Source organism: Bombyx mori, chromosome 22 (assembly GCF_030269925.1).
Source record: "Bombyx mori chromosome 22, ASM3026992v2".
NCBI lineage: Eukaryota > Metazoa > Arthropoda > Insecta > Lepidoptera > Bombycidae > Bombyx > Bombyx mori.
In genome coordinates this window covers 14,491,893-14,516,942 of record NC_085128.1, presented here as the reverse complement: position 1 = coordinate 14,516,942, position 25,050 = coordinate 14,491,893, and the positions used below count along the sequence as shown (strand labels likewise).

The window sequence follows — 25,050 nt, the reverse complement described above, 5'->3', positions numbered from 1 at the left end:
AAAGGTATAGGGAGAAAATGTATATTTGATTATGTGGAAATTAATTTCATGCATTTTCTAATTGCTATTATACTATCGCAAGGTTACTATAATGTGCAAGTTACAAACATTTTAAATTTGTTCATAGAAGCGCATCAATTAATTTTAAACAAACATCCTACTAGTTGTAAGTTTGGTTTAAAAATAGAATATTTTATTTATTAAAAATAAGATAAAATATAAAAATAACGTAAGCATGTAGAGTGCATCAGCTTCGATCCAAGAGCAAGTAACGTGTTGAGTGATTCATAAGATAAAATAAAAAAACATGAACTTATTATAAGGATATTAGGGGCATTAAGGAAATATAAAATAAATTATAGTAAAAAACGATAAACAAAAATAATTTACCCAATATAAATGAAAAACCGTTTATAATTATAAACATTTAATCATTATACAGTTCTATTATAAAATATACGATTTTTACAGTGATATTTTATTTGCCTAAACATAGTATCTACGATATAAATTAAAATAGTCCTTCTTCAAGAAGCACGCTGTATCTTCAATCGCACTATCAAAATCCATCCTAAAAAACAAACAAACTGTACAATTGTGGGAATTTTTTTGCTATTTTCTGTTATTATTAGAACCTGCTTAACATATCATTAATGGTTATTGCGATTGAGATCACAGCTCTGATAAAAGTTATAGTTACCCCATTCTATCTAGTTTCACTCCACAGTAGTAATGTGTTTCGGTTTGAAAGGTGGAACAACTTTTTACAACTTGACAACTCAAGCTGAGTGAAGGATTTCACGTTATGAAGCTTACGAGCACTAGTAGCCAGTTAATTGATAAATATTTGTCCAATAGTTGAGATAAATGGGTTTAGATAGTCTTAATTTGGTGTGAAAAGGAAAAATACAAGTGGTTTTTCAATGAAATGACCTAAGCTATTCAAATTGGGCACGAAATACCTAATCTTTGTACTTCCATATGGTTCTAGGATTCTCCTATAAGAAAAAATCATGTATCATCCTATAAAAAAAAAATTTTACATACGAGTACAGGTAATAGTTCCATTCGTCGGGATCCTGATATTGTGATGAGCTTAACTTTCTGTTAAGCAAAATGTTCAATCTATATCCAACGACTAGGACATCTGCAATGTGAATCACTACATCAATCATGCATACACGAAAACAACCAGCTAATAGTCGTGACTACGTCAAGTCAGTATCCGCTTTTGGCTTGGGACTTGTATAGCCAAATCATCGTCCGACGTATTGGAGCTGTTTCAATACTCAGCAATAAATATTGCACATCGACTTTCGAGAAGTGACAGTCGGCTAATTTTGTCTTCGTTGAGCATTGCCTCTGTCGCACACTACCTATGTACTCCTGGCTGAGTCCTTGCTCGCCCACCTGTCTTGGTGAAACTGGAAAGGCCTTCGGGCCACAACTAATCCGTTTTCAAATTCCAAAAAAAACTACCTATGTTACGTTTGTCAGACGTGAAAGTGCGGTGGAGTGCGGTCATAATAGATATCGGGCTGTTAGTGTTTCGTGCGACAAAGAGAACAACTACTCTGCGAAGCCGAAATGAGCCGATGGTCTCTTTCGAAAGGTCGACGTGCAATATTTATCGCAGAGTACTCTAAGTTGGTAAATAGGAATTTCTTAATATTACCTACTTTACTTGGTTCTTGGTTTACTTGGTTCACACAAACATTGTGGATTGTGAGTTATACTGGACGTTGCACTGAGTACACTCCAAGAGATAGCTCCTATCGAGCTACGCTCTGGCGGTTTGTCCTGTATACAGATTTATGAGTGCAGATGCTGTCATAAAAATTGATAGTTTAAATGTTCATACCAGAGATGTAAAGCGATGAAGTGATATTTAGCTTTGCTACTTCATGGACGTTCTCAGGTATCATTTCAGTGTCCAGATTCCAGCATAGTACACCGTCTCTCGCTTTGTTAATAAATATTAGGTTATTGGTAATCATGCTGAGAGAGAACAAAAATTTTCGTTTCTCAAAAAGATCCTGGAACGTTTTTTTTCACCATTAACTTAGCTGTACTTAAAAAATGGTGCGCGTTTAACTTGGTGCACGTGAAAGAAGTGAAACTTCTTTTGCGTTGTGTAGTATTGTGGTTTTCTTCATTTTTCATCCTTAAATTAAATTTCTCTTGTAATAGGTAATGTTGTGTATAAGAGAAACGACCTAGCTCGCTTTATCCTTTCCCTCTCTCCACGGTCGAGTGGTTCGCGAGACACTCCGTATATTTTCTCACTCTCGCTCTTCCTAAATTGTATCTTTTCTCTCTAGCCGTAACGAATCTGTTGCGATTTAAATTTTGCTCTCAACGCCCCTAAAGAAGTTGAAATATGAAGTTGAAATCTCATTTTTATTGTATGACAGTTGCTTCGTCGTTCAATCCGAAATGAGGATTATATGTAGTAATTCATACATATGTAGATGCAACCACTAGGCGTTTTTCTGAAGCAAAGCACACGGCCGCCCGGGATTGTGAACTATTCAATGTAACGTTACAATTACAGGCAAATATTGCGGTTTGTATGAAGCGTTTAAAAAAAATTAAGAAAAATACGAACAATAATAATACATATTTGAAAACATACGATATCAAGATTTTCCAGTTCGCTTTCCCATAAGTTCGCAGCCTCAGATCCACGAGTAGACATCATGATATCAGTAAATGACTTCAAACGTTCTCTTCCAGTCGTTAAATTCGATGCCAATGTGTATTTTATAAAGTTTATTGGCACTCCTATAATACCGTACAATGGTTAATAAAATAATAATTAGAGTTGATTAAAAGCAAAGGTCACATACGCCTTTAACAACGCGAATAATCAGATAAACCATTTCCAACCGTGTAAGAAGAATTCAGAAATTCTTCAAATAAATAGAAAATGACGTGAAACTTCTTGTGTACTCGAAATTGTCCATATTTTCAAAATTTCCAACGCTATTGTAACTAATGCTTCCAAAAATACTGTGAAATACTTACGCGGGAACTCAAAGTGATGCGAATCCGTCGGGAAGTGATTTAAATCAGTAACATTGAGCCGTGTGAAGGCAGTGTCTTCTAATGAAAATACTATTATTCCGTCTGTAGCTTGATCCGTTATATAAACGAATGTGTCATTACATTTACCTCGACTAGTGTCTACGCCTAATATCATTAGACCTGAAAAACAGGAGTAGCTCAAAATATAATTTACTAATAGTACTAATAAACTTGGCGTCGCTCGGCGGAGCAGGAGCTAGGTGTCTTGGGCATGACGTGGGAGGAGCTAGAACAGACTGCCCAAGATCGATGTAAATGGATGCATTTGAATCGAGCACTACTACACCCCAGCAGAGGGTAACAGGAAAGAATTGTGATGATGATGATGACTAATAACGACAATCAAATCTATTTTAGTAATTGACGTAGATATATTATACATTTATACATAATGATGTACATATAATATATGAAACATCACATACATCTGCTGTAATTATAGATAAACTTTTAATTTCAAAGGTGGTTGCCAAAGGTGGTACTGCATTCAGCGAATACTGATCTCACTGAAAAAAGGAATCCCTCTAAGTACATAATAAATGTTCCACATTTAACTTACACAAGATTTTTTTTAATAGCGCTGGCTCCAGTCGCGAATATTTTTTTCTTTTTTTATCCTACCTAAGCTGGTAGCCTTGAGAGGCTATTTCAGCGTAACCCTAACGTTTGTAGGTGAGCTCACGGGGCTCAAAGCTGATGACGTTGCTAACACGAATCCTAGCAAGAGCCGTGCTTCGCAGAATCTACCACCGGATCGGAAACGCGACCCACTGAGAAGATCCGGCGAGAAACTCAGTGGGCTGTGTCTGAGAGTTAATTTACTCGTCGAGCCCTTCGTCGCAAGCGACGGGTTCGACGAGGACGGTGACCGGTGCTTGAAGTACCTAAAAGCACCGTTAGTGGATCGGGAGGATCCGAGATGACGTGTTTTGGGCGACGTCGACTGCTTTCCATTCTGTCCGCAGGATCGGGAATGTAGTTACCGGCGGCCACGATGAGAGGGTTCTCGTGTCGTGCCGCTTTATCGAAGTGGCGCATCGACGCCGACTGAAGATACTTACTGATGGACTCTAAGTCCAGGTCGTCATGGAGGTCGACGTTCCTGACGAACCACGGGGCTCCGCGAATATAACTGATATTGTTTTACATGTTACTGAAGATACAGTATCTTAGTATCTAAACACCACACCAATGACTCACCTGAGTGTGATATCAACTAGCCTTTTTTTTTTTTTTTTTGGTCAGGAGGAAATCGCCGGACTTCCGCCCTCCACTGGGGATAGAGGGCGGAGCATGTCAGAGTCGAACTGACTAAAACCTCCTGTCGCTCAACAACCAACGTCCAAACCTCGCATGAGACAGAACTCATGAAGAGGCAAAGGGGGGAAAGTGAAGCGTTTAGTGCGGAGCACATCTCTCCCATCACCCTCCCCCTCGGGACGCCGAACTGGCGGTCGTCGGCGCCACGACCACCAGCCCTCTCGGTCGGCAGGCTATCCGAAGCCCGCCTAGATGGCGCCGGTTAGAGTGAGCTATCCTACGGAATACCCCGCTGGACCAGAACCAGCGTGGGTCGAGGATAGCCGGCCTTCCATCCCCCGGATGCTCTTGCGTAAAACGCGTGCAGAGCAGCTTGCACGTCGTCTTCTTAGGCCCCCCTCGCCGGTCCCCAGACCGACATGTGAGGGGGGACCCGAAACACTTAGAGGGCCAGGGCTTGGGCGAGATCCGCCTCCCTGGCCCCCGCTCGACGGCGGCGGGATTGTGCGTCTCTCACGCGCCCCGCCGCCTCCTTCTGCGAGATGGTGCACTCGCAGAAGTCGAGCATCGCCTTCCACGACTCGTCGTCGCCGAGCATCGATGCCACAACACTCGGCAACGACAAGTCGTTTCCTACTTTTGCGACGAGGACACGGCGCCACCCCTCCCATGCGGGGCAGGCGACGAGCGTATGCTCTGCCGTGTCCAAGTCGCAATCACAATGGTGGCACTCTGCCGTCGGCTCGGCTCTGATCCGGTGCAGGAACTCACCGAAGCAACCATGCCCAGTGAGCACCTGCGTGAGCCGGAAAGTGAGGCGTCCTCTGTCACGATTCACCCAATCCACAAGGACCGGGCGAATCGCCTCGACGGTCCTACGACCGGCCGAAGGATCAGCCAGCCGCCTGGACCATGACTCCAGCACGGACCGCCGAGATTGGGCCCTCCGCGCTCTGACCACACTGTGGCTGGGACGCGCCACGCCCCGGGCGCGAAGGTCAGCCCGCCACTGATAGTCAGCAGCGAGCGCCTCCGCTTCCAGAGCCCAAGGCGGCGTCCCAGCCAGTACACACGCCGCCTCAAAGGAGATGGTGCGATAACCACGGATGACCCTGACCGCGATGGTGCGTTGCGGCCGTTGCAGCAGCTTCGCCACCCCCGCGGCCAGGGACTGGCCCCACACAGGCGCCCCGTATAGGGCCATTGATCGCACCACCCCCGTATAGAGACGGCGCGTCACCTGGTCAGGCCCCCCGACGTTGGGCAGAAGCCGGCTTAACGCGCCGGCCACCCCCAACAAACGAGGGACCAGGTGCTGAAAATGAGCACGGAAGGTCCAACGACTGTCCAGAATGAGGCCGAGGTACTTCAACTGCACCCCGACCCCAATCCGGACGCCTCCAACCACGATATGGGCATCGACAGGTGGCACTCTCCGGGGCCTGTGGAACCACATGGCCTCGGATTTACTGAGTGCCACGTCGAGGCCCAATCTCCTGATTTTGCCGACGACATGCGCCACCCCAGCGGTAGCAAGACGGGCAGACTCAGCAAAACTCCCCCCCCGGGCCACGACCAACGTGTCGTCTGCGTAACAGATTACGCTTAGGCCCGGGAGGAGGGCACCCCTCAGTACCCAGTCATACCCGATATTCCACAAAAGGGGGCCGAGCACCGACCCCTGTGGAACACCGCGCACGACCGGGAACCGGTGCACGATCCCACCGTGTCCGGTACACGTGACCGATCTGTCCTCCAAGTAGGAACCCACCAGCCGGCGAAGGTAGGGGGGCACTCCGTGCCGTTCCAGCGCCCCCCCTATCACGGACCAGGGCAGGGTGTTAAACGCATTGGCGATGTCGAGAGACACCGCCAAAGCCACCCCACCCCTGGAGACGGCCTCCTCCGAGAGGGCCCGCACGCGAAGGATCGCGTCTACCGTTGAGCGGCCCTCTCGGAAGCCATACTGCTCCGCCGACAGATCGGGTCCCACCCTGACCAGATGCTGGATGATGCGGGCTGCCAGAATGCGTTCCAGCAGCTTGCCCACCTCATCCAGCAACACGATGGGACGGTACCCGGCGGCAGTATCCGCCGGGTATCAACTAGCCTAGAAAGAGTAACTTGTGTATAAATAAGTGCAGTCGATTGTAATTAGCGCCAAAGGGTTCCTTATTTATAAGATCAAACGCCATATTATTCGCAGCCAGCAGCAGGCCTAAGTTTCAAATTTCTTAAATTGTGATATCTGGTATGATTTACAAATAATTACCCCAAAAATTCGTTACTATCTTTGCTTACTGAAATACAGTAGCACAATAGCTGTCTTGTTTTTTTTCTGCTCAAGTCTCTCCCTAATTTCTGTCTGGGAATCCATCTTCAAATTAATTCCATTCATCCTGTCGTAACTACCTATTCTCGTGTCTCTCTGTTATGGCTCAACACCACAACATATTGATATAACAGGGTTACATACTCCTTACCTTCAGTAGCTGTACCGTTGATCAGCACTGCAGGGCTTATGTCAAAACTGAATATCAAGTGATCAGTGCCCCGTCTATAAGCTGCTAGTGAAGGGTGTTTCACTTGTTTTCGTGCACCTTTAAAATAATTTATGCGTAATTTTACCTAAGCCCAACACCGTAAAGTCAAATCAAGATGTTATTCTACTAAAAAAAAGTTTCTTTTTTAAATATTCATATTCCTATTATCTATTTTTTACAAAATTACAAAAAGGTTTTTTTTTTGTTAAATTAGGAAGAATATAATAATATGAAGATGTCGGAGAAGCCACAATTATTAACACCATCGTCAGTCACCATAGGGACGAATAGGGTGATCGAGCTAAGAGAAATATGCCCGAGCGCCTCCGAAGGAGACCTAACAACTTCAGACCAGCTGCTTCGCGAATGAATCCACTACCGAATTGGAATCGCGACCCGCTGACAAGATCCAGCGAGAAGCTCAGCGAGCTGATTCATGAGTTACGTTGCACGTCAAACTCTTTGTCGAGTTCGATGAGTACGGCTACCAAGGCCCCTAAGCCTGCTTCTAGTGTTAGAGCGGAAGGCGTCTAATGCAAAGGTTATTGGATCTGATGGATCCGTAAGCACATGTCTAGGGCGTCGACGGTGACTGGCTCCTGTGTGATCAAGATTCGGGGAGTAGTCAGCGGCGGCAACGATAAGGCGATTATCATGACGCATTGTCTTATCGAAGTACCGTTCCGACGCTGACTTCATGTATTTCTGGATTGATTCGAGGCCCAGGTCGTCGTGTAGGTCAACGTTCCTCACGAACCACGGAGCTCCGACGGCTTACCTGCAAAAGCGAGATTGTAGAGATTGGAGAATGTCTATGCGTGTGCAGGCCGCGTGAGTGAACACCACACTCGCGTAAGTCATGACGGGCCTTATGCAAGTTTTGTAAAGTGTCACCTTGTTAAAACGATTTTTAAAAATTTTGTTGTACTAAAAGTCGACCTCTTTACTAAATAACCCCGATTTCACTTCTAAGTCAGAATCGTAATAGTTAAATCTTACCTGGTATATCAATCAATCCGGTATCGACCATCCATAGTCTCTGACAAAAATCGTAGAAGGTTTTATAAACTGAAACTAATTTGTCGACTTGCTTGTTATCGAATGGTTTAAAATCCGGACTAACGAATATTTCTTTATCACGACCTATGACATTAATGGTTGATGGTATTCCTTAAAAACAACATTGTGTGAATAAATGTTTGATATTTCATCTTGATATATTAATGATTATTTTAATCATAGTATTTTATTTGGTTTTCGCTCGAAAGAGACATAATTAAAACTATTTTTGAATTAGTTGTCCGAGATTAAATCGGAAAAGTAGTTATGTTGGAATGATTTCTTGACCAATTTATTCTTCTTTTTTATGGTTGAAGGTTCACTGGGGGCCTTTCCAGTTTCACCAGGACAGGTGGGCGAGCAAGGGCTCAGCCAGAAGGGGCGGGAGTTGCCAACAGCTATCCGAGCGCCTCCAAGGGAGACATAACAACTCAAGAGTTCGAATGAATCTACTACCGAATCGGAATCACGACCCGCTAAGAAGATCCGGCGAGAAACTCAACGGCCTGATGCTTAGGTTAGGTTGCACGTCAAACTCTTTGCCAAGTTCGATGAGTACGGTTACCGGGGTCTCTACTCCTAGTGTTAGAGCGGAATGCGTCTAAGGCGAGGGCTTAGTGGATCTGATGGATCCGTAAGGACGTGTCTAGGGCGACGACGGTGACTGGCTCCTGCGTGGTCAGGATTCGGGGAATAGTCAACGGCGGCAACGATAAGGCGATTATCATGACGCATTATTTTATCGAAGTAACGTTCCGACGCGGACTTCATGTATTTTCGGATCTATTTGAGGTTCAAGTCGTCGTTCCTCACGAACCACGGAGCTTCGACAGCCAACCTGCAAAAACGAGATTGTAGGGATTGGGGGTGTGTGCGGGCCGCGTGAACGAACACCACACTCGCGTAAGTCATGACTGGCCTTATGCAAGTTTTGTAAAGTGTCACCTTGTTGCGAAGGGACATTTTACTCCGCTTACAGATCATGGGGTAGAGTCTGCCAAAACTAAACGTGGCATGGTCGCGGACTGATTTTATATGTGGGCGGAATGTCATGGATGCATCCAGGGTGACACCCAGGTAATTGACCTTCCTGGCCCAGAGTATGATTTGGCCAAAAAGGGTGATCGGAGGGGGTGAGATTCCTCCTCGAAATCCGTGTGGAACTAATTCATTCATGATTCGACTCCCGCATGCCTATTCCATAGTCTCGAATGTCGAATTATGTTGCATTGTTTCAAAATATTGACACAAAAACAATTGATGAGGTCTTTGTTCCACCTTTGAAAATTCCACGCTCGATTATCCCGATAAGGGTTTCTACTCAACAACATTCTGTTTTTCAAGTAATATCCTCTGCTTAATGCCACTTCAGCCTATAATTTATTTGTATGTGCTTCTGTTAGAGAAATAAATATTAGATTAATGTCAAATATATTACCAGGTTTTGTCCTTGGGATTGTAATGAAATATCCAAGTCCAATGTAACCGCCATCAATCGCGAATGGTCTGTTATTATTTTTAATATAAAATTTCTCTTCTTCAGTCAGTTCTTCTTCAACAAAATGAATACTGCCTTCTTTGAATGCTACGTCACTATTGCCATAATCTAAAATATAAAATAAGCCTTGAACTAATGAAATTCTATATATATGTCAGAGGAAGCAATGAGTCGAGTTGATTCCTGTTTACATGCTTAATGTTTATTATTATTAGTTTTACGTTGTAATTACTTTTATAATTCCTAACTTTATTTTATCTTGTTTGTAACGTTTTTCTATAACTTTAAAACCTTTCATAAAAATAAACTGTAATAAAAAGTCCCATAACTGTAAATCACGTAGGCAGCGACCAATCAGAGCAGAGCGTCTTGTCTCGAGCGTGGTCGAGGCGCCATCTTCACTTTGGAGAAAGCTTGTATTGTGGTGTGACGCATTTTGTGAGCATAAAAACGTATCGAGTTGGATCGTTGGATAATTTGGATATAGTTAAAGTGAGATTGGTGCACCGAACTCGCTGCTCGGTCTAAACTGTTGTATTCCTACAATATTACCGTGGAATAACAAAATATTGTATAAACTGAATTAAACTACTGATAAAACGGCATCCATTGTGTTTTGTGCTCGCACTTTAACCCCATGACGCCCACAAAGCCCGCAGCCACTGATGGCGATGTCGACGAGGAGAGCCTTTCCCCGACATATATATATATTTTTTTTTTTATTGCTTAGATGTGTGAACGAGCTCACAGCCCACCTGGTGTTAAGTGGTTACTGGAGCCCATAGACATCTACAGCGTAAATGTGCCACACACCTTGAGATATAGTTCTAAGGTCTCAGTATAGTCACAACGGCTGCCCCACCCTTCAAACCGAAACGCATTACTGCTTCACGGCAGAAATAGGCGGGGCGGTGGTACCTACCCGTGCGGACTCACAAGAGGTCCTACCACCAGTAATTACGCAAATTATAATTTTGCGGGTTTGATTTTTATTGCACGATGTTATTCCTTCACCGTGGAAGTCAATCGTGAACATTTGTTGAGTACGTATTTCATTAGAAAAATTGGTACCCGCCAGCGAGAACACCAGTGCATCGCTCGATACAAATGCACCGGACGTCTTATCCTTTAGGCCACGACGACTTTAATTTAAAATTTATTTTGGGAGACGCAATTGTCAATACTATTTAGTGTTTCTTCAGGTTTAAATGTGTAATAACGGTGGTTTATTAACTGTTGAGTATCTGTGAAAGTGCACAAATGTAGGAAAATGAAACAAAGCCGCTGGACATAGCTTCCTCCAAATAGTCCACTGAAAAAGTGTCAGATAATAATAAATAATAACCACCGTTTTAATGAAACTTTTTCTCATCCCATGTTTCATTTAATTTCATCTCAATGAATGCCTTAAATTAATCAACTTCATTTCATTTCGCTCTATAGCATTTTTGCGTAAGTTGCATTTTTGTTTCCTACAAATTCTCATCGATACCACTTACCTCATGGTAGACACCGTGGTTCATAGACACGAGTAATATCGTTTGGTTTTACCATCGGTTGAAAGGAACCCGAAGAGACCCTAAATTTTGACACATAAATTGATTTAAATCACCTGATACTGTACTTACATTTTACACCGCCAATATCAAAATAGCAATTAGTCCACGCATATTTTAACTCGACGTTTCCTTCAATAAAATTGTAATCGAAAATTTCCATAAAATTTAATCCCGTAGAATTATATTCTGAATCGTAATCAATGTCTTGATTATGTTCAACACTAGAACCATATTCCACAGAATTGTCTTCATAAACATTAATTTCACATAAAGCATATCCAACAAAAACTACGAAAATACGAAAAAAAATTAGCATTTTTAAATAAAAATATTTTCTTTGCGACTGCGCTGTAGTCGGTCGATCGAGAAACTGAGTGTCCGGGGAAGTCTGGGTGTTGTTTTAATGCCGACAATATCAATGATAGAAAACTTCATTTGTTATTGCACAAATCCTGTTTCGGCCATTTTGACAAGAATTTTATTACTGCACGGCACATGGCTATTCATGTTTTCCTTGTTTTTTATCCGCCGAATATCAACTGGACTTTTTGTTGAATCAAAAAACGTTTGGAATTTATAACGGTTCTAACAAAATAAATAAAATCGCTTTAACGAACATCAAAAATAATAAACACCTCTGCGAATTATTCATACATCACAAATGTTCACGATTGACTTCCATGGTGAAGGAATAACATCTATCTATACACCTAGTCAGGTCATAAATTCTGTCACATGTTTAATGTAAAATAATTGAAACAAGTTTATTCATTATGTAACCATTCATATACCAAAATCTTGTTTATTTTTAATTTTATTATAAAAAAAAGAACACAATATTCCTAACCTAAAAGTACATGTTATTATCCGCAACATGCTTCGTCAGATTACAGAAATAAAGTTATCAGCAACATGCTTCGTCAAAAAAAAATACCAAAATGAACTTAACAAAACATAGATTCTTATGACACTAAAGTTTATTCAAAATGACCTCCGTGATTTTGAATACAGGCCTTCAATCTGCGCGGCCAGTAGTCTATCGCAGCACGAACGAGGTCCATGTCAATATCGGCGGCTGCCTTAATCAAGGATGTCTTGAGTGACTCCAAATTGGGATAAGGCTTTGAGCACGCCTTTTCCTCCAAGTGTTGCCATATCTTGTAATCTAACGGATTCAAATCTGGACTGGAGGAGGGCCAGTCTTCGTGCCGGATGAAGTCGATTTCACGCGCCGCCAGTCAGTCTTGTGTGCTCTTCGCTCTATGAGCTGGCGCCGAATCTTGTTGGAATACCCAGTGCCTGTTATTGAACATGGTATGAGAAACAGGTTCCACAAGGTTCGTCAGGACTGTATTTTATTACACAACTGCATTCGTTTTTACACCTTTCTCACAAAAATGTACCTCTGTTAAGCCCAATAAGAAACTCCCAACCATACCATGAGCGAGGATGGAAAATGACCTCGTTGGACACGCGGAATACGGTTGCTCGCTTCTTCACTACTGTGTGCGTACACCTTATCATTTTGTTTGTTGTAGCTCTCTTCTACGGTAAAAAAATTTTCATCCGAAAAAAGAATTTCCCGATATTTTTTTCCCGCGTACCGCTTCCACACAGCGCGGCATCTCTTCAGTCTCAGGTCCATTAGACGAGCATTCAAACGATGTCCTGTTTTTCTTCGATATGCCCGAAGCCCTAAGTCTTCATTTAACACCCTTTTCACCGTGGTTCTGCTTAACCCCATCTGAAGGGCCAACAGTTTCTGCTTACGTTTGGGATTTCTTTGAATTCGCGCCTCCACAGCTTTTATCACTGCTGGAGTCCTAACAGACCGAGGGCGACCACTTCTTGACCTGTCATCTACACTAGAGTCTCCATTGTATCGTTTGATGGTACGATAAACGAATCTTTTGGTTATATTCAAATTTTTCAGTATGTTAAAAATTTGAATTGGCGCGTAACCGCAACGATGCAACGCAATAACTGCAACACGGTCTTCTTTAAGCGTCCACTCCATATTTAAAAATGAGTAAAATTCTAAAAGTATACATTTTTATTTTCTTAAACAATTCGAAATTCGAATTCAATAAACTTTTTTGTGACCAGCATTCTAAAAGAAAAGTTTTTACTGTGTGACAATACTTATGACCTGACTAGTTATATATATAAATGAATTGCTTTTCGTTAGTCTCGCTAAAACTCGAGAATGGCTGGACCGATTTGGCTAATCTTGGTCTTAAATTATTTGTGGAAGTCCAGAGAAGGTTTAAAAGGTAGATAAATATGAAAATGCTCGGAATTAAATAAAAATAACAATTTTGTTTTTCCTTTGATGTGTCCTCCGTCGGACGGATTCCTTTTGTTTGTTTTAAGTTTATTTTATACAAAAGTTTAGGTCTTTGATTTATCGATTGAGGCACTACGAAGTCTACCGGGTCAGCTAATCGTGTAAAAAAAATCAAACCCGCAAAAATTTTAAATGTCGTAATTACTAGTGGAGGGACCTCTTATGAGTCCGCACGGGTAGGTATCACCACCCCGCCTATTTCTGCAGTGAAGCAGTAATGCGTTTCGGCTTGAAGGGTGGGGCAGCCGTTGTAACTATATTGAGTCCTTAGAACTTATATCTCAAGGTTCTCTTTGCCGATGATAGCACCGTCATCTTTACAGAAAAAGAATTAAATTCCTTATAGTCCGCTATTAACACTACTCTTAAGATAGTTATAGAATGGTTATTAAGAAACAATTTAGTAATTAACCTAAATAAAACAAAAATTGTCACATACCCACAAGAAATACAACACTCTTTGAAAATAGAATATGATGGGACACATATTGAAGAAGTGAATAGTACTAAATTTCTGGGTATTGGGATTGATAATGATATGAAATGGCAAACACACATTGATACAATATGTAAAAAATTAAACCAATATACGTATGCCTTGTATAAGTTAGCGAAAGTAGTAAACCAATCAGCTGTACTGACAGCTTACCATGCATATGTGGCGTCAACCCTTAGATATGCTTTAATATTCTGGGGAAACGCCACTAATACAGAGTACGTATTTAAAGCACAAAAGAAATGTGTGCGTGCTATAGCAAACATTCATGTACCAGATACCAGATCGATTAATCGAAGAATCCATTTTTTTTTGAGCCAAAATGTGGATTTTTTTTAATTGATATGTAGTTCTGAATCGATTCAGTGAATCGATATTTCACCCTTGAAAATCGACATTCGATTTTTTCAGTTTTGGTAAAAACCAAAAAATTGTATCCAATTAGGAATTTAAATTACGGGCTCCGCGCGCGTTTTATTTTTTCAGCCAATAAAAAATCAGGGATCATATTTTTGCGATAATTAGATACTCAGTTAATTTTACACTTATTTTGATTTCATATATTTTAATAATATATAATATACAATATATAATATAGAAGGTAGAGGATAGAGGATTGTTCAAATGTACCCGTAATATTACGGTGTTGCCGGTTAAAGAGTTAATGGCTCAAAAATTCGCTATAAGCTGAATTATCTATTTTCTTCACTTTTTAATGTAATAAATACATTTAGAAAATAAATGTCTTCTTTTAAACCTGACCTGATACAGCAACGTCGAGGATAAATAATTCCAGATTTTATTGATCACTTAAATTTACAATGCTTTCAAATTTCTCAGTAAAACGCTCAAGGCCTATTACTAATTCAGTTCCAATCATTTGTACGATAGGTTTCTGCAAACAACTGAAAAACCAAAAATTTCCGATTGTTGCAAGTGCAATAAGTAGAGAAGAACTTGTAGCAGTATGTATCATAGAACAGAAATATTTGACAAATAACTGCATTAGCGAAATTTTTAAGATAAGCTTGCGAGTGTTCCTGATGTACTTACATGAACGAGACACCCCCGCTCGGTGGAAGATCTTCCCTTCGCTGTTGTCCCCAAACGCTAAAGCTTATAGGTGACTGTTAATTATCTATTAACTATCTTACCGAAAACGGTTTGTTAAATGATAAATTCAGCGTATAAGCAACGCTTATATTGTCACGTTGCTTGAGTCAAGAGATTGAAGTCTCAAGCCGATGTAATCCCGCGAGGATTTTCAATATATCCTATGATAACCAGCAATTATGTAAATTTATAAATTTTGCTGGTTTAATTGTGTCTCGATACTATACTATCAATATGTAAGTCATTTGTGAATATCTCAGAAGTTCGTAGATATTTCTTTGGAAAAAATTGTACCTTCCTGCGGGATTTGAATACCAGCACAATCGCATCGATGGACACGCCGGGCGTCTTTAGCGTTGGATACCTTTAGGTTAAAGTCAAAAGTGATTTCGACCATGCTTGTTAGTTTTCGTGGCCTTATATGAAAATACGAGAGCCTAAGAAATTTTGGTACCTTCGAATTGTGATACATTTACAATACTACAAGTAGTGATAAACGAATTGCACGACTTTGAGGAACCTAAATATTCTTCTTCTGAGTCGGTCTCTTTATTGCTGAAGGTCGTGTCTAGTTTGAAATATTGACCACTCGATGCACAATGTTTTCCCGCGTCTTCCTGTCCTCGGCGGTCTTTGTAACTACGGTTTTTGGAAGGCCAGTTAGCGTCTCTACTAGATCAGACCAGCGGGTAGGTGAGCGTCCGCTTGATCTCCCGTCAACCTGACCAACTACGATCAGCTTCTTTAAGTTATCGGGTCTTTAGAGCGATGTGACCGAAATACGTGAGAATATGTTGAAAGCAGATAGCGGACAGCCTTGTGACAATACCAAACTCCTTCAGAATGGATAAGTTGGTCCGGCGCGCTATCCATAGAATTCGCAAGATCAGCCTCCAATACCACATTTCAAAAGCGGTCGATCTTTGTCCTATCACTTCGTCCAGGTTTCAGCGCCATAAAGGAAATTTGAGAAGCCCAAGAAGGGATATACCAACCTCACGTTGGTTTTGCAGGATATATTGCGGTCTTTCCATATCCCAGTGTGTTTACTTATCGCTCTTTTGGACATTTGGATTCTTCTAGCTATCTGCTTCTCACCTTCGCCACAAAGAAGAGAGCCAAGATAAACGAACTGGTCAACAAATTCCAAGTCATGAAGTTCATTAGAGCGAATAAGCATACCAGGTCTAGGGGGAACCTAAATAGTTTACTAAGATTAAAAAAGTCAAATTCGAGAAACGAAAAATCGTAAAGCACAACATTACTGTCTGCCAACGTAATCTTTTCGAATTAAGAATTTAAAATTCATAAAACTAAATTTTTTTGCAAGATGTTTTAATTATCAATCGCAGACCGTGCAGGTTTTATTTGAATTTAATGTTTCCACTTTGGCAACGCCATTTTAACTATTTTATATATATGAATACTAATAACACATCAAAACACAAACGTCTCGACATGTTCATGTTAAAGTATGATGCCGTCATCCACCTTGAGCTACGATAAATTTTTTTATAGTAAAAATGTTTTCAATTATCACTCGACACATCAAACCGGTGTGCGGAATGCATAGATGTAGGCGCGGCATATTGATGGATGTCTGCGTTCACAATTACTTTTTTAATTTCGATATTGAAACTTTGCAATTAGAAGAAGTGTCCTCGACTGCAAACGCTTGAAAGAATGCTGATGGTTATATTCATAAAGGTAGACGGAGAAAATGTATATTTGATTATGTGGAAATTAATTTCATGCATTTTCTAATTGCCATTATACTATGGCAAGGTTACTATAATGTGCAAGTTACAAACATTTTAATGTTGTTCTTAGAAAAGCATCAATTAATATTATACATACATCCTACTAGTTGTAAGTTTGGTTTAAAAATAAAACAATTTATTTATTAATAATAAGATAAAAAGAATTAAAAATAGTGTAAGCATGTACAGTCCATTAGCTTCGATCCAAGAGCAGGTACCGTGTTGAGTGATTCATAAAATAAAATAAAAAACATGAACATAATATTATACGGATATTAGGGACATTAATGAAAGATTATAAAATAAATTATAGTAAAAAATGATAAACAAAAAATAATTTACCCAATATTTATTTATTTTGACTTAGTACTCAAGAACTTATACACTTAAGATTGTAACAAGGAAATCATGAAACAATTTTTTATAGTAAAATTTTACTTTCCTATGTAAAGTATCTATAATATAAATTAAAATGCTTGTTATTCTGAAAGCACGCTGTATCTTGAATAGCACTATCAAAACTCATCCTAAAAAACAAAAAAACTGTACAGTTGTAGGAAATTTTTTTTCTGTTTTCCGTTATAGTTAGAACCTGCTCACCCGATCATTAATGGTTATCGCCATTGAGATCGTAGGTCCTTTATAAACCTCGGATAGTTACTCCATCTTATCTAGTTCTACTCCACAGTACTCATGCGTTTCGGTTTGAAAGGCGGAACAACTTTTTTACAACTTGACATCTCAAGGTGAGTGAAGGAATTCACGTTGTGATGTTCAGGAGCACTGGTAGCCAGTTAAGACCTGGTGGGCCACGAGCACTGATATCTTCATTGATTTGTCCACATTGATTGTCCACATTTGAGACAAATGGGTTCAGATAGTCCTAATTTGGTGCGAAAAGGAAAAATACAAGTGGTTTTCCAATGAAAAGACCCAAGCTATTGAAATTGAGCACAAAATACGTAGTTTCTATACTTCTATCTGGTTCTAGGATTCTCAGATAAGAAAATAAAAGTTTCATCATATAAAAAAAAACTTTTACATACGTGTACATGTAATAGTTCCATTGGTCGGGATCCTGATATTGTGGTGAATTCAACTTTCTGTTAAGCAAAATTTTCAAAGTCCCTCCAACGACTAGGACATCTGCAATGTGAATCACTACATTAATCATACACGAAAACCCTCTTATCGTGGCCGCCGCTAATTGCTTATCCGACCTCGACGGGGCAACGCAAAGCCGCCGTCGCCCGAAAAATGTCTTGACGAATCCTCTGGAATCACTCTGTGCTTTTAGCCCTCTCAAGCACCGGTCACCGCCTTCGTCGAACTCTTCGTCGTAATTGACGAGTTCGACGAGGTGAGCGTACTAACCCATAGACGTAGCCCTCTGAGTTTCTCGCCGGATCTTCTCAGTGAGTAGAGATTGTTTGTCAGACGTGAAAGTGCGGTGGAGTGCGGTCCTAATAGATATCGGGCTGTTAGTGTTTCGTGCGACAAAGATAGAATAGGGTGGTAAAATCGAAACAACTACTGCAGCGGTACGCAAAGGGAGGTCATAGAAAAATTTTGTTTACGTATGAGAACATTTTTACAATTGAGCAATATTTTAACAAACAAAATGACCGTATTTATGCTCAAAGCTCTAAGGAAGCTTCCCAATTAGTCGACAGAGTGCAACGTGGGCACTATCCGACTTCAGTGATGGTTTGGTGGGGTATTAGCTATGAAGGAGTGACTGAGCCATACTTTTGTGAAAAAGCTATCAAAACATCGGCACAAGTGTATCAAGATACCATTCTTGAGAAGGTTGTGAAGCCCCTTAATAACACCATGTTAAATAATCAAGAATGATTCTTCCAGCAAGACTCGGCGCCAGGTCATAAAGCTCGGTCTACGCAGTCTTGGTTGGAAACGAACATTTCGGACTTCATTTGAGCTGAAGACTGGCCGTCGTCTAGTCCCTATCTTAATCCGCTGGATTATGATTTATGGTCAGTTTTAGAGAGTACGGCTTGCTCTAAACGCCATGATAATTTGGAGTCCCTAAAACAGTTCGTACGATTGGCAGTGAACATTTTTCCCATGGAAAGAGTGCATGCTTCTATTGATAACTGGCCTCAACGTTTAAAGGACTGTATTGCAGCCAATGGAGACCACTTTGAATAAGCTTTTTATAGTTTAAATCGTTTATATTTATGTATTAAACTAACACACTGTAAAAGTAATAAATGTTATTTGCCATAGTTTTTTTTTGTTTTCCTTTGTAACAGTATTTATGGCCAGACTAAGTAGATATCGGGCTGTTAGTGTTTTGTGCGACAAAGAGAACAACCACTCTGCAAAGCCGAAATGAGCGGATGGTCTCTTTCGAAAGGTCGACGGGCAATATTTATCGCAGAGTACTCTAAGTTGGTAAATAGGAATTTCTTAATATTACCTACTTTACTTGGTTCTTGGTTTACTTGGTTCACACAAACATGGATTGTGAGTTATACTAGACAATGCACTGAGTACACTCCAAGAGATAGCTCCTATCGAGCTACGCTCTGGCGGTTTGTCCTGTCTACAGATTTATAAGTGCAGATGCTGTCATAAAAATTGATAGTTTAAATGTTTATACCAGAGATGTAAAGCGATGAAGTGAAATTTAGCTTTGCTACTTCATGGACGTTCTCAGGTATCATTTCAGTGTCCAGATTCCAGCATAGTATACCGTCTCTCGCTTTGCTAATAAATATTAGGTTATTGGTACCCATGCTGAGAGAGAACAAAAATTTTCGTTTCTCAAAAAGATCCTGCAACAATTTTTTTTCCATCAACTTAGTTGTACATAAAAAATGGTGCGCGTTTAACTTGGTGCACGTGAAAGAAGTGAAACTTCTTTTGCGTTGTGTAGTATTGTGGTTTTCTTCATTTTTCATCCTTAAATTAAATTTCTCTTGTAATAGGTAATGTTGTGTATAAGAGAAACGACCTAGCTCGCCTTGTCCTTTCCCTCTCTCCACGGTCGAGTGGTTCGCGAGACACTCCGTATATTTTCTCACTCTCGCTCTTCCTAAAGTGTATCTTTTCTCCCTAGCCGTAACGAATCTGTTGCGATTAAAATTTTGCTCTCAACGCCCCTAAAGAAGTTGAAATATGATGTTGAAATCTCATTTTTATTATATGACAGTTGCTTCGTCGTTCAATCCGAAATGAGGATTATATGTAGTAATTTATACATATGTAGATGCAACCACTAGGCGTTTTTCTGAAGCAAAGCACACGGCCGCCCGGGATTGTGAACTATTCAATGTAATTTACAGGCAAATATTGCGGTTTGTATGCAGCGTTTAAAAAAATTTAAGAAAAATACGAACAATAAAAATACATATTTGAAAACATACGATATCAAAATTTTCCAGTTCGCTTTCCCATAAGTTCGTAGCCTCAGATCCACGAGTAGACATCATGATATCAGTAAATGACTTCAAACGTTCTCTTCCAGTCGTTAAATTCGATGCCAATGTGTATTTTATAAAGTTTATTGGCACTCCTATAATACAGTAAAGTGCTTAAGCATATATAATAATGAAATAATAATTATATAATAATTAGAGTTGATTAAAAGCAGAGGTTCACATACGCCTTTAACAACGCGAATAATGAGATAAACCATTTCTAACCGTGCAATAAGAATTCAGAAATTCTTCAAATAAATAGAAAATGACGTGAAACTTCTTTCGTACTCGAAATTGTCCATATTTTCAAAATTTCCAACGCTATTGTATGCTTGCAAAAATAATGTGAAATACTTACGCGGGAAGTCAAAGTACGGCGAATCCGTCGAGAAGTGATTTAAATCAGTAACATTGAGCCGTGTGAAAGCAGCGTCTTCTAATGAAAATACTATTATTCCGCCTGTAGCTTGATCCGTTATATAAACGAATGTGTCATTACATTTACCTCGACTAGTGTCTACGCCTAATATCATTAGACCTGAAAAACAGGAGTAGCTCAAAATATAATTTACTAATAGTACTAATAAACTTGGCGTCGCTCGGCGGAGCAGGAGCTAGGTGTCTTGGGCATGACGTGGGAGGAGCTAGAACAGACTGCCCAAGATCGATGTAAATGGATGCATTTGAATCGAGCACTACTACACCCCAGCAGAGGGTAACAGGAAAGAATTGTGATGATGATGACTAATAACGACAATCAAATCTATTTTAGTAATTGACGTAGATATATTATAAATTTATACATAATGATGTACATTTATATGAAACATCACATACATCTGCTGTAATTATAGATAAACTTTTATTTTCAAAGGTGGTTGCCAAAGGTGGTACTGCTATTAGCGAATACTGATCTCACTGAAAAAAGGAATTCCTCCAAGTACATAATAACTGTTCCACATTTAACTTACGCAAGATTTTTTTTAATAGTGCTGGCTCCAGTGGCGAATATAACTGATATTGTTTTACATGTAACTGAAGATACAGTATCTTAGTATCTAAACACCACACCAATGACTCACCTGAGTGTGATATCAACTAGCCTAGAAAGAGTAACTTGTGTATAAATAAGTGCAGTCGATTGTAATTAGCGCCAAAGGATTCCTTATTTATAAGATCAAACGCCATATTATTCGCAGCCAGCAGCAGGCCTAAGTTTCAAATTTCTTAAATTGTGATATCTGGTATGATTTACAAATAATTACCCCAAAAATTCGTTACTATCTTTGCTTACTGAAATACAGTAGCACAATAGCTGTCTTGTTTTTTTTCTGCTCAAGTCTCTCCCTAATTTCTGTCTGGGAATCCATCTTCAAATTAATTCCATTCATCCTGTCGTAACTACCTTTTCTCGTGTCTCTCTGTTATGGCTCAACACCACAACATATTGATATAACAGGGTTACATACTCCTTACCTTCAGTAGCTGTACCGTTGATCAGCACTGCAGGGCTTATGTCAAAACTGAATATCAAGTGATCAGTGCCCCGTCTATAAGCTGCTAGTGAAGGGTGTTTCACTTGTTTTCGTGCACCTTTAAAATAATTTATGCGTAATTTTACTTAAGCCCAACACCGTAAAGTCAAATCAAGATGTTATTCTACTAAAAAAAAGTTTCTTTTTTAAATATTCATATTCCTATTATCTATTTTTTACAAAATTACAAAAAGGTTTTTTTTTTTTGTTAAATTAGGAAGAATATAATAATATGAAGATGTCGGAGAAGCCACAATTATTAACACCATCGTCAGTCACCATAGGGACGAATAGGGTGATCGAGCTAAGAGAAATATGCCCGAGCGCCTCCGAAGGAGACCTAACAACTTCAGAGCAGCTGCTTCGCGAATGAATCTACTACCAGATTGGAATCGCGACCCGCTGAGAAGATCCAGCGAGAAGCTCAGCGAGCTGATTCATGGGTTACGTTGCACGTCAAACTCTTTGTCGAGTTCGATGAGTACGGCTACCAAGGTCCCTAAGCCTGCTTCTAGTGTTAGAGCGGAAGGCGTCTAATGCAAAAGTTATTGGATCTGATGGATCCGTAAGCACATGTCTAGGGCGTCGACGGTGACTGGCTCCTGTGTGATCAGGATTCGGGGAGTAGTCAGCGGCGGCAACGATAAGGCGATTATCATGACGCAAATCTTTATCGAAGTACCGTTCCGACGCTGACATCATGTATTTCTGGATTGATTCGAGGCCTAGGTCGTCGTGTAGGTCAACATTCCTCACGAACTACGGAGCTCCGACGGCTAACCTGCAAAAGCGGGATTGTAGAGATTGGAGAGTGTCTATGTGTATGCAGGCCGCGTGAGTGAACACCACACTCGCGTAAGTCATGACGGGCCTTATGCAAGTTTTGTAAAGTATCACCTTGTTAAAACGATTTTTTTAAATTTTGTTGTACTAAAAGTCGACCTCATTACTAAATAGCCCCGATTTCACTTCTAAGTCAGAATCGTACTTGTTAAATCTTACCTGGTATATCAATCAATCCGGTATCGACCATCCATAGTCTCTGACAAAAATCGTAGAAGGTTTTATAAACTGAAACTAATTTGTCGACTTGCTTGTTATCGAATGGTTTAAAATCCGGACTAACGAATATTTCTTTATCACGACCTATGACATTAATGGTTGATGGTATTCCTTAAAAACAACATTGTGTGAATAAATGTTTGATATTTAATCTTGATATATTAATGATTATTTTAATCAGAGTATTTTAATTGGTTTTCGCTCGAAAGAGACATAATTAAAACTACTTTTGGATTAGTTGTCCGAGATTAAGTCGGATAAGTAGTTAAGATAATTCGACTCCGGCATGTCTATTCACAGTCTCGAATGTCGAACGATGATGCATTGCTTAAAAATATTGACACAAAAACAATTAATGAGGTCATTGTTCCACCTTTGGAAATTTCACTCACGATCTTCCAGACAACGATTTCTACTCAACAACATTCTGTTTTTCAAGCAATACTCCTGCTTAATGCCACTTCAGCCTATAATTTATTTGTATGTACTTCGGTTAGAGCAATAAATATTATATTAATGTCAAATATATTACCAGGTTCTGTTCTTGGGATTGTAATGAAATATCCAAGTCCAGTGTAACCGCCATCGATCGCGAATGGTCTGTTATTATTTTTAATATAAAATTTCTCTTCTTCGGTCAGTTCTTCTTCAACAAAATGAACACTGCCTTCTTTGAATGCTACGTCACTATTGTCATAATCTAAAATATAAAATAAGCCTTGAACTAATGAAATTCTATATTTAAAATTTATTTTTGGAGACGCAATTGTCAATATTGTAGACTTTTTGGCGTCAACACGAGGAGCGAAGTTGTGTGAATTGTTTTATTTTGTCTATTTAGTGTTTCTTCAGGTTTAAATGTGTAATAACGGTGGTTTATTAACTGTTGAGTATCTGTGAAAGTGCACAAATGTAGGAAAATGAAACAAAGCCGCTGGACATAGCTTCTCGGGATCCTCCAAAGAGTCCACTGAAAAAGTGTCAGATAATAATAAATAATAACCACCGTTTTAATGAAACTTTTTCTCATCCCATGTTTCATTTAATTTCATCTCAATGAATGCCTTAAATTAATCAACTTCATTTCATTTCGCTCTATAGCATTTTTGCGTAAGTTGCATTTTTGTTTCCTACAAATTCTCATCGATACCACTTACCTCATGGTAGACACCGTGGTTCATAGACACGAGTAATATCGTTTGGTTTTACCATCGGTTGAAAGGGACCCAAAGAGACCTTAAATTTTGACACATAAATTGATTGAAATCACCTGATACTGTACTTACATTTTACACCGCCAATATCAAAATAGCAATTAGTCCACGCATATTCTAACTTGACGTTTCCTTTAATAAAAGTGTAATCGAAATTTTCCGTAAAATTTAACCCCTTCAAATTATACTCTGAATCGTTATCAATGTCTTGATTGTGTTCAACGTTAGAATCATTTTCCACAGAATTGTCTTCATAAACATTAATTTCACATAAAGCATATCCGACAAAAACTACGAAAATACGAAAAAAAATTTGCATTTTTAAATAAAAATATTTTCTTTGCGACTGCTCTCTAGTCGGTCGATCGAGAAACTGAGTGTCCGGGGAAGTCTGGGTGTTGTTTTAATGCCGACAATATCAATGAAAGAAAACTTCATTTGTTATTGCACAAATCCTGTTTCGGCCAGTTTGACAAGAATTTTATTACTACACGGCACATGGCTACTCATGTTTTTTATCCGCCGAATATCAACTGGACTTTTTGTTGAACCAAAAAACGTTTGGAATTTATAACGGCTCGAACAAAAGGATGGCTTTAACGATCATTAAAAATAATAAACACGTCTGCGAATTATTCATCAAAAGCAAAAAAAATTGTAGGCATTTTTAGTATGTAGACATTGTCATAAGACATTATGTACATATACTGTACTAGTGAATAGTGTAGACATAAAAAATATGTAATCTATACATCTATACATATAAATAAAATTGGAGTGTCTGTTTTGTAATATTAAAATAACCACCTTTTTCTACATGCATATAATTATATACGGTACATATACCAAAATAACATTTTTTACAATTTTTGTCTGTCTGTCTGTTTGTTCCGGCTAATCTCTGGAACGGCTGGGCCGATTTTGACGAAAATTTCAATGATAGGTAGTTGATGATATAACGAGTAACTTAAGCTACTTTTTTTAGACTAGCTTCGTCCTGCGGCGTTACCCGCGGTACGACAATAACCACGGGTAACATCGCGGGACTCAGCTATCAATAATAAAATTTAATGT

General features: G+C 39.7%; 2 protein-coding genes across 3 annotated transcripts; both read right to left on the bottom strand.

The window, feature by feature from the left end:
• Positions 1-410: 410 nt before the first annotated feature.
• On the bottom strand, positions 411-13,036 carry LOC105841421 (L-dopachrome tautomerase yellow-f2-like). Its single transcript, XM_038019035.2, has 9 exons — positions 11,076-13,036; positions 9,388-9,555; positions 7,890-8,060; positions 6,831-6,947; positions 3,028-3,207; positions 2,636-2,784; positions 1,862-2,036; positions 1,048-1,147; positions 411-571 (listed from the first exon to the last, which is right to left on the bottom strand). The coding sequence occupies exons 1-9, from the start codon at positions 11,320-11,322 to the stop codon at positions 487-489; spliced, it is 1,392 nt and encodes a 463-aa protein (XP_037874963.1). The 5' UTR covers positions 11,323-13,036; the 3' UTR covers positions 411-486.
• A 4,020-nt stretch (positions 13,037-17,056) lies between these two features.
• Positions 17,057-24,400, bottom strand: LOC101738837 (L-dopachrome tautomerase yellow-f). 2 transcript variants are annotated; one of them, XM_012689146.4, is made up of 9 exons: positions 24,049-24,400; positions 23,295-23,462; positions 22,703-22,873; positions 21,642-21,758; positions 20,524-20,703; positions 20,112-20,260; positions 19,346-19,520; positions 17,769-17,868; positions 17,057-17,249 (listed from the first exon to the last, which is right to left on the bottom strand). In XM_012689146.4, the coding sequence occupies exons 1-9, from the start codon at positions 24,293-24,295 to the stop codon at positions 17,165-17,167; spliced, it is 1,392 nt and encodes a 463-aa protein (XP_012544600.2). In that variant the 5' UTR covers positions 24,296-24,400; the 3' UTR covers positions 17,057-17,164. The 2 variants fall into 2 exon arrangements, with proteins under 2 accessions (XP_012544600.2, XP_062531021.1); XM_062675037.1 differs by having other exon boundaries at positions 17,057-17,868; positions 24,049-24,397.
• Between the last annotated feature and the right edge of the window lie 650 nt (positions 24,401-25,050).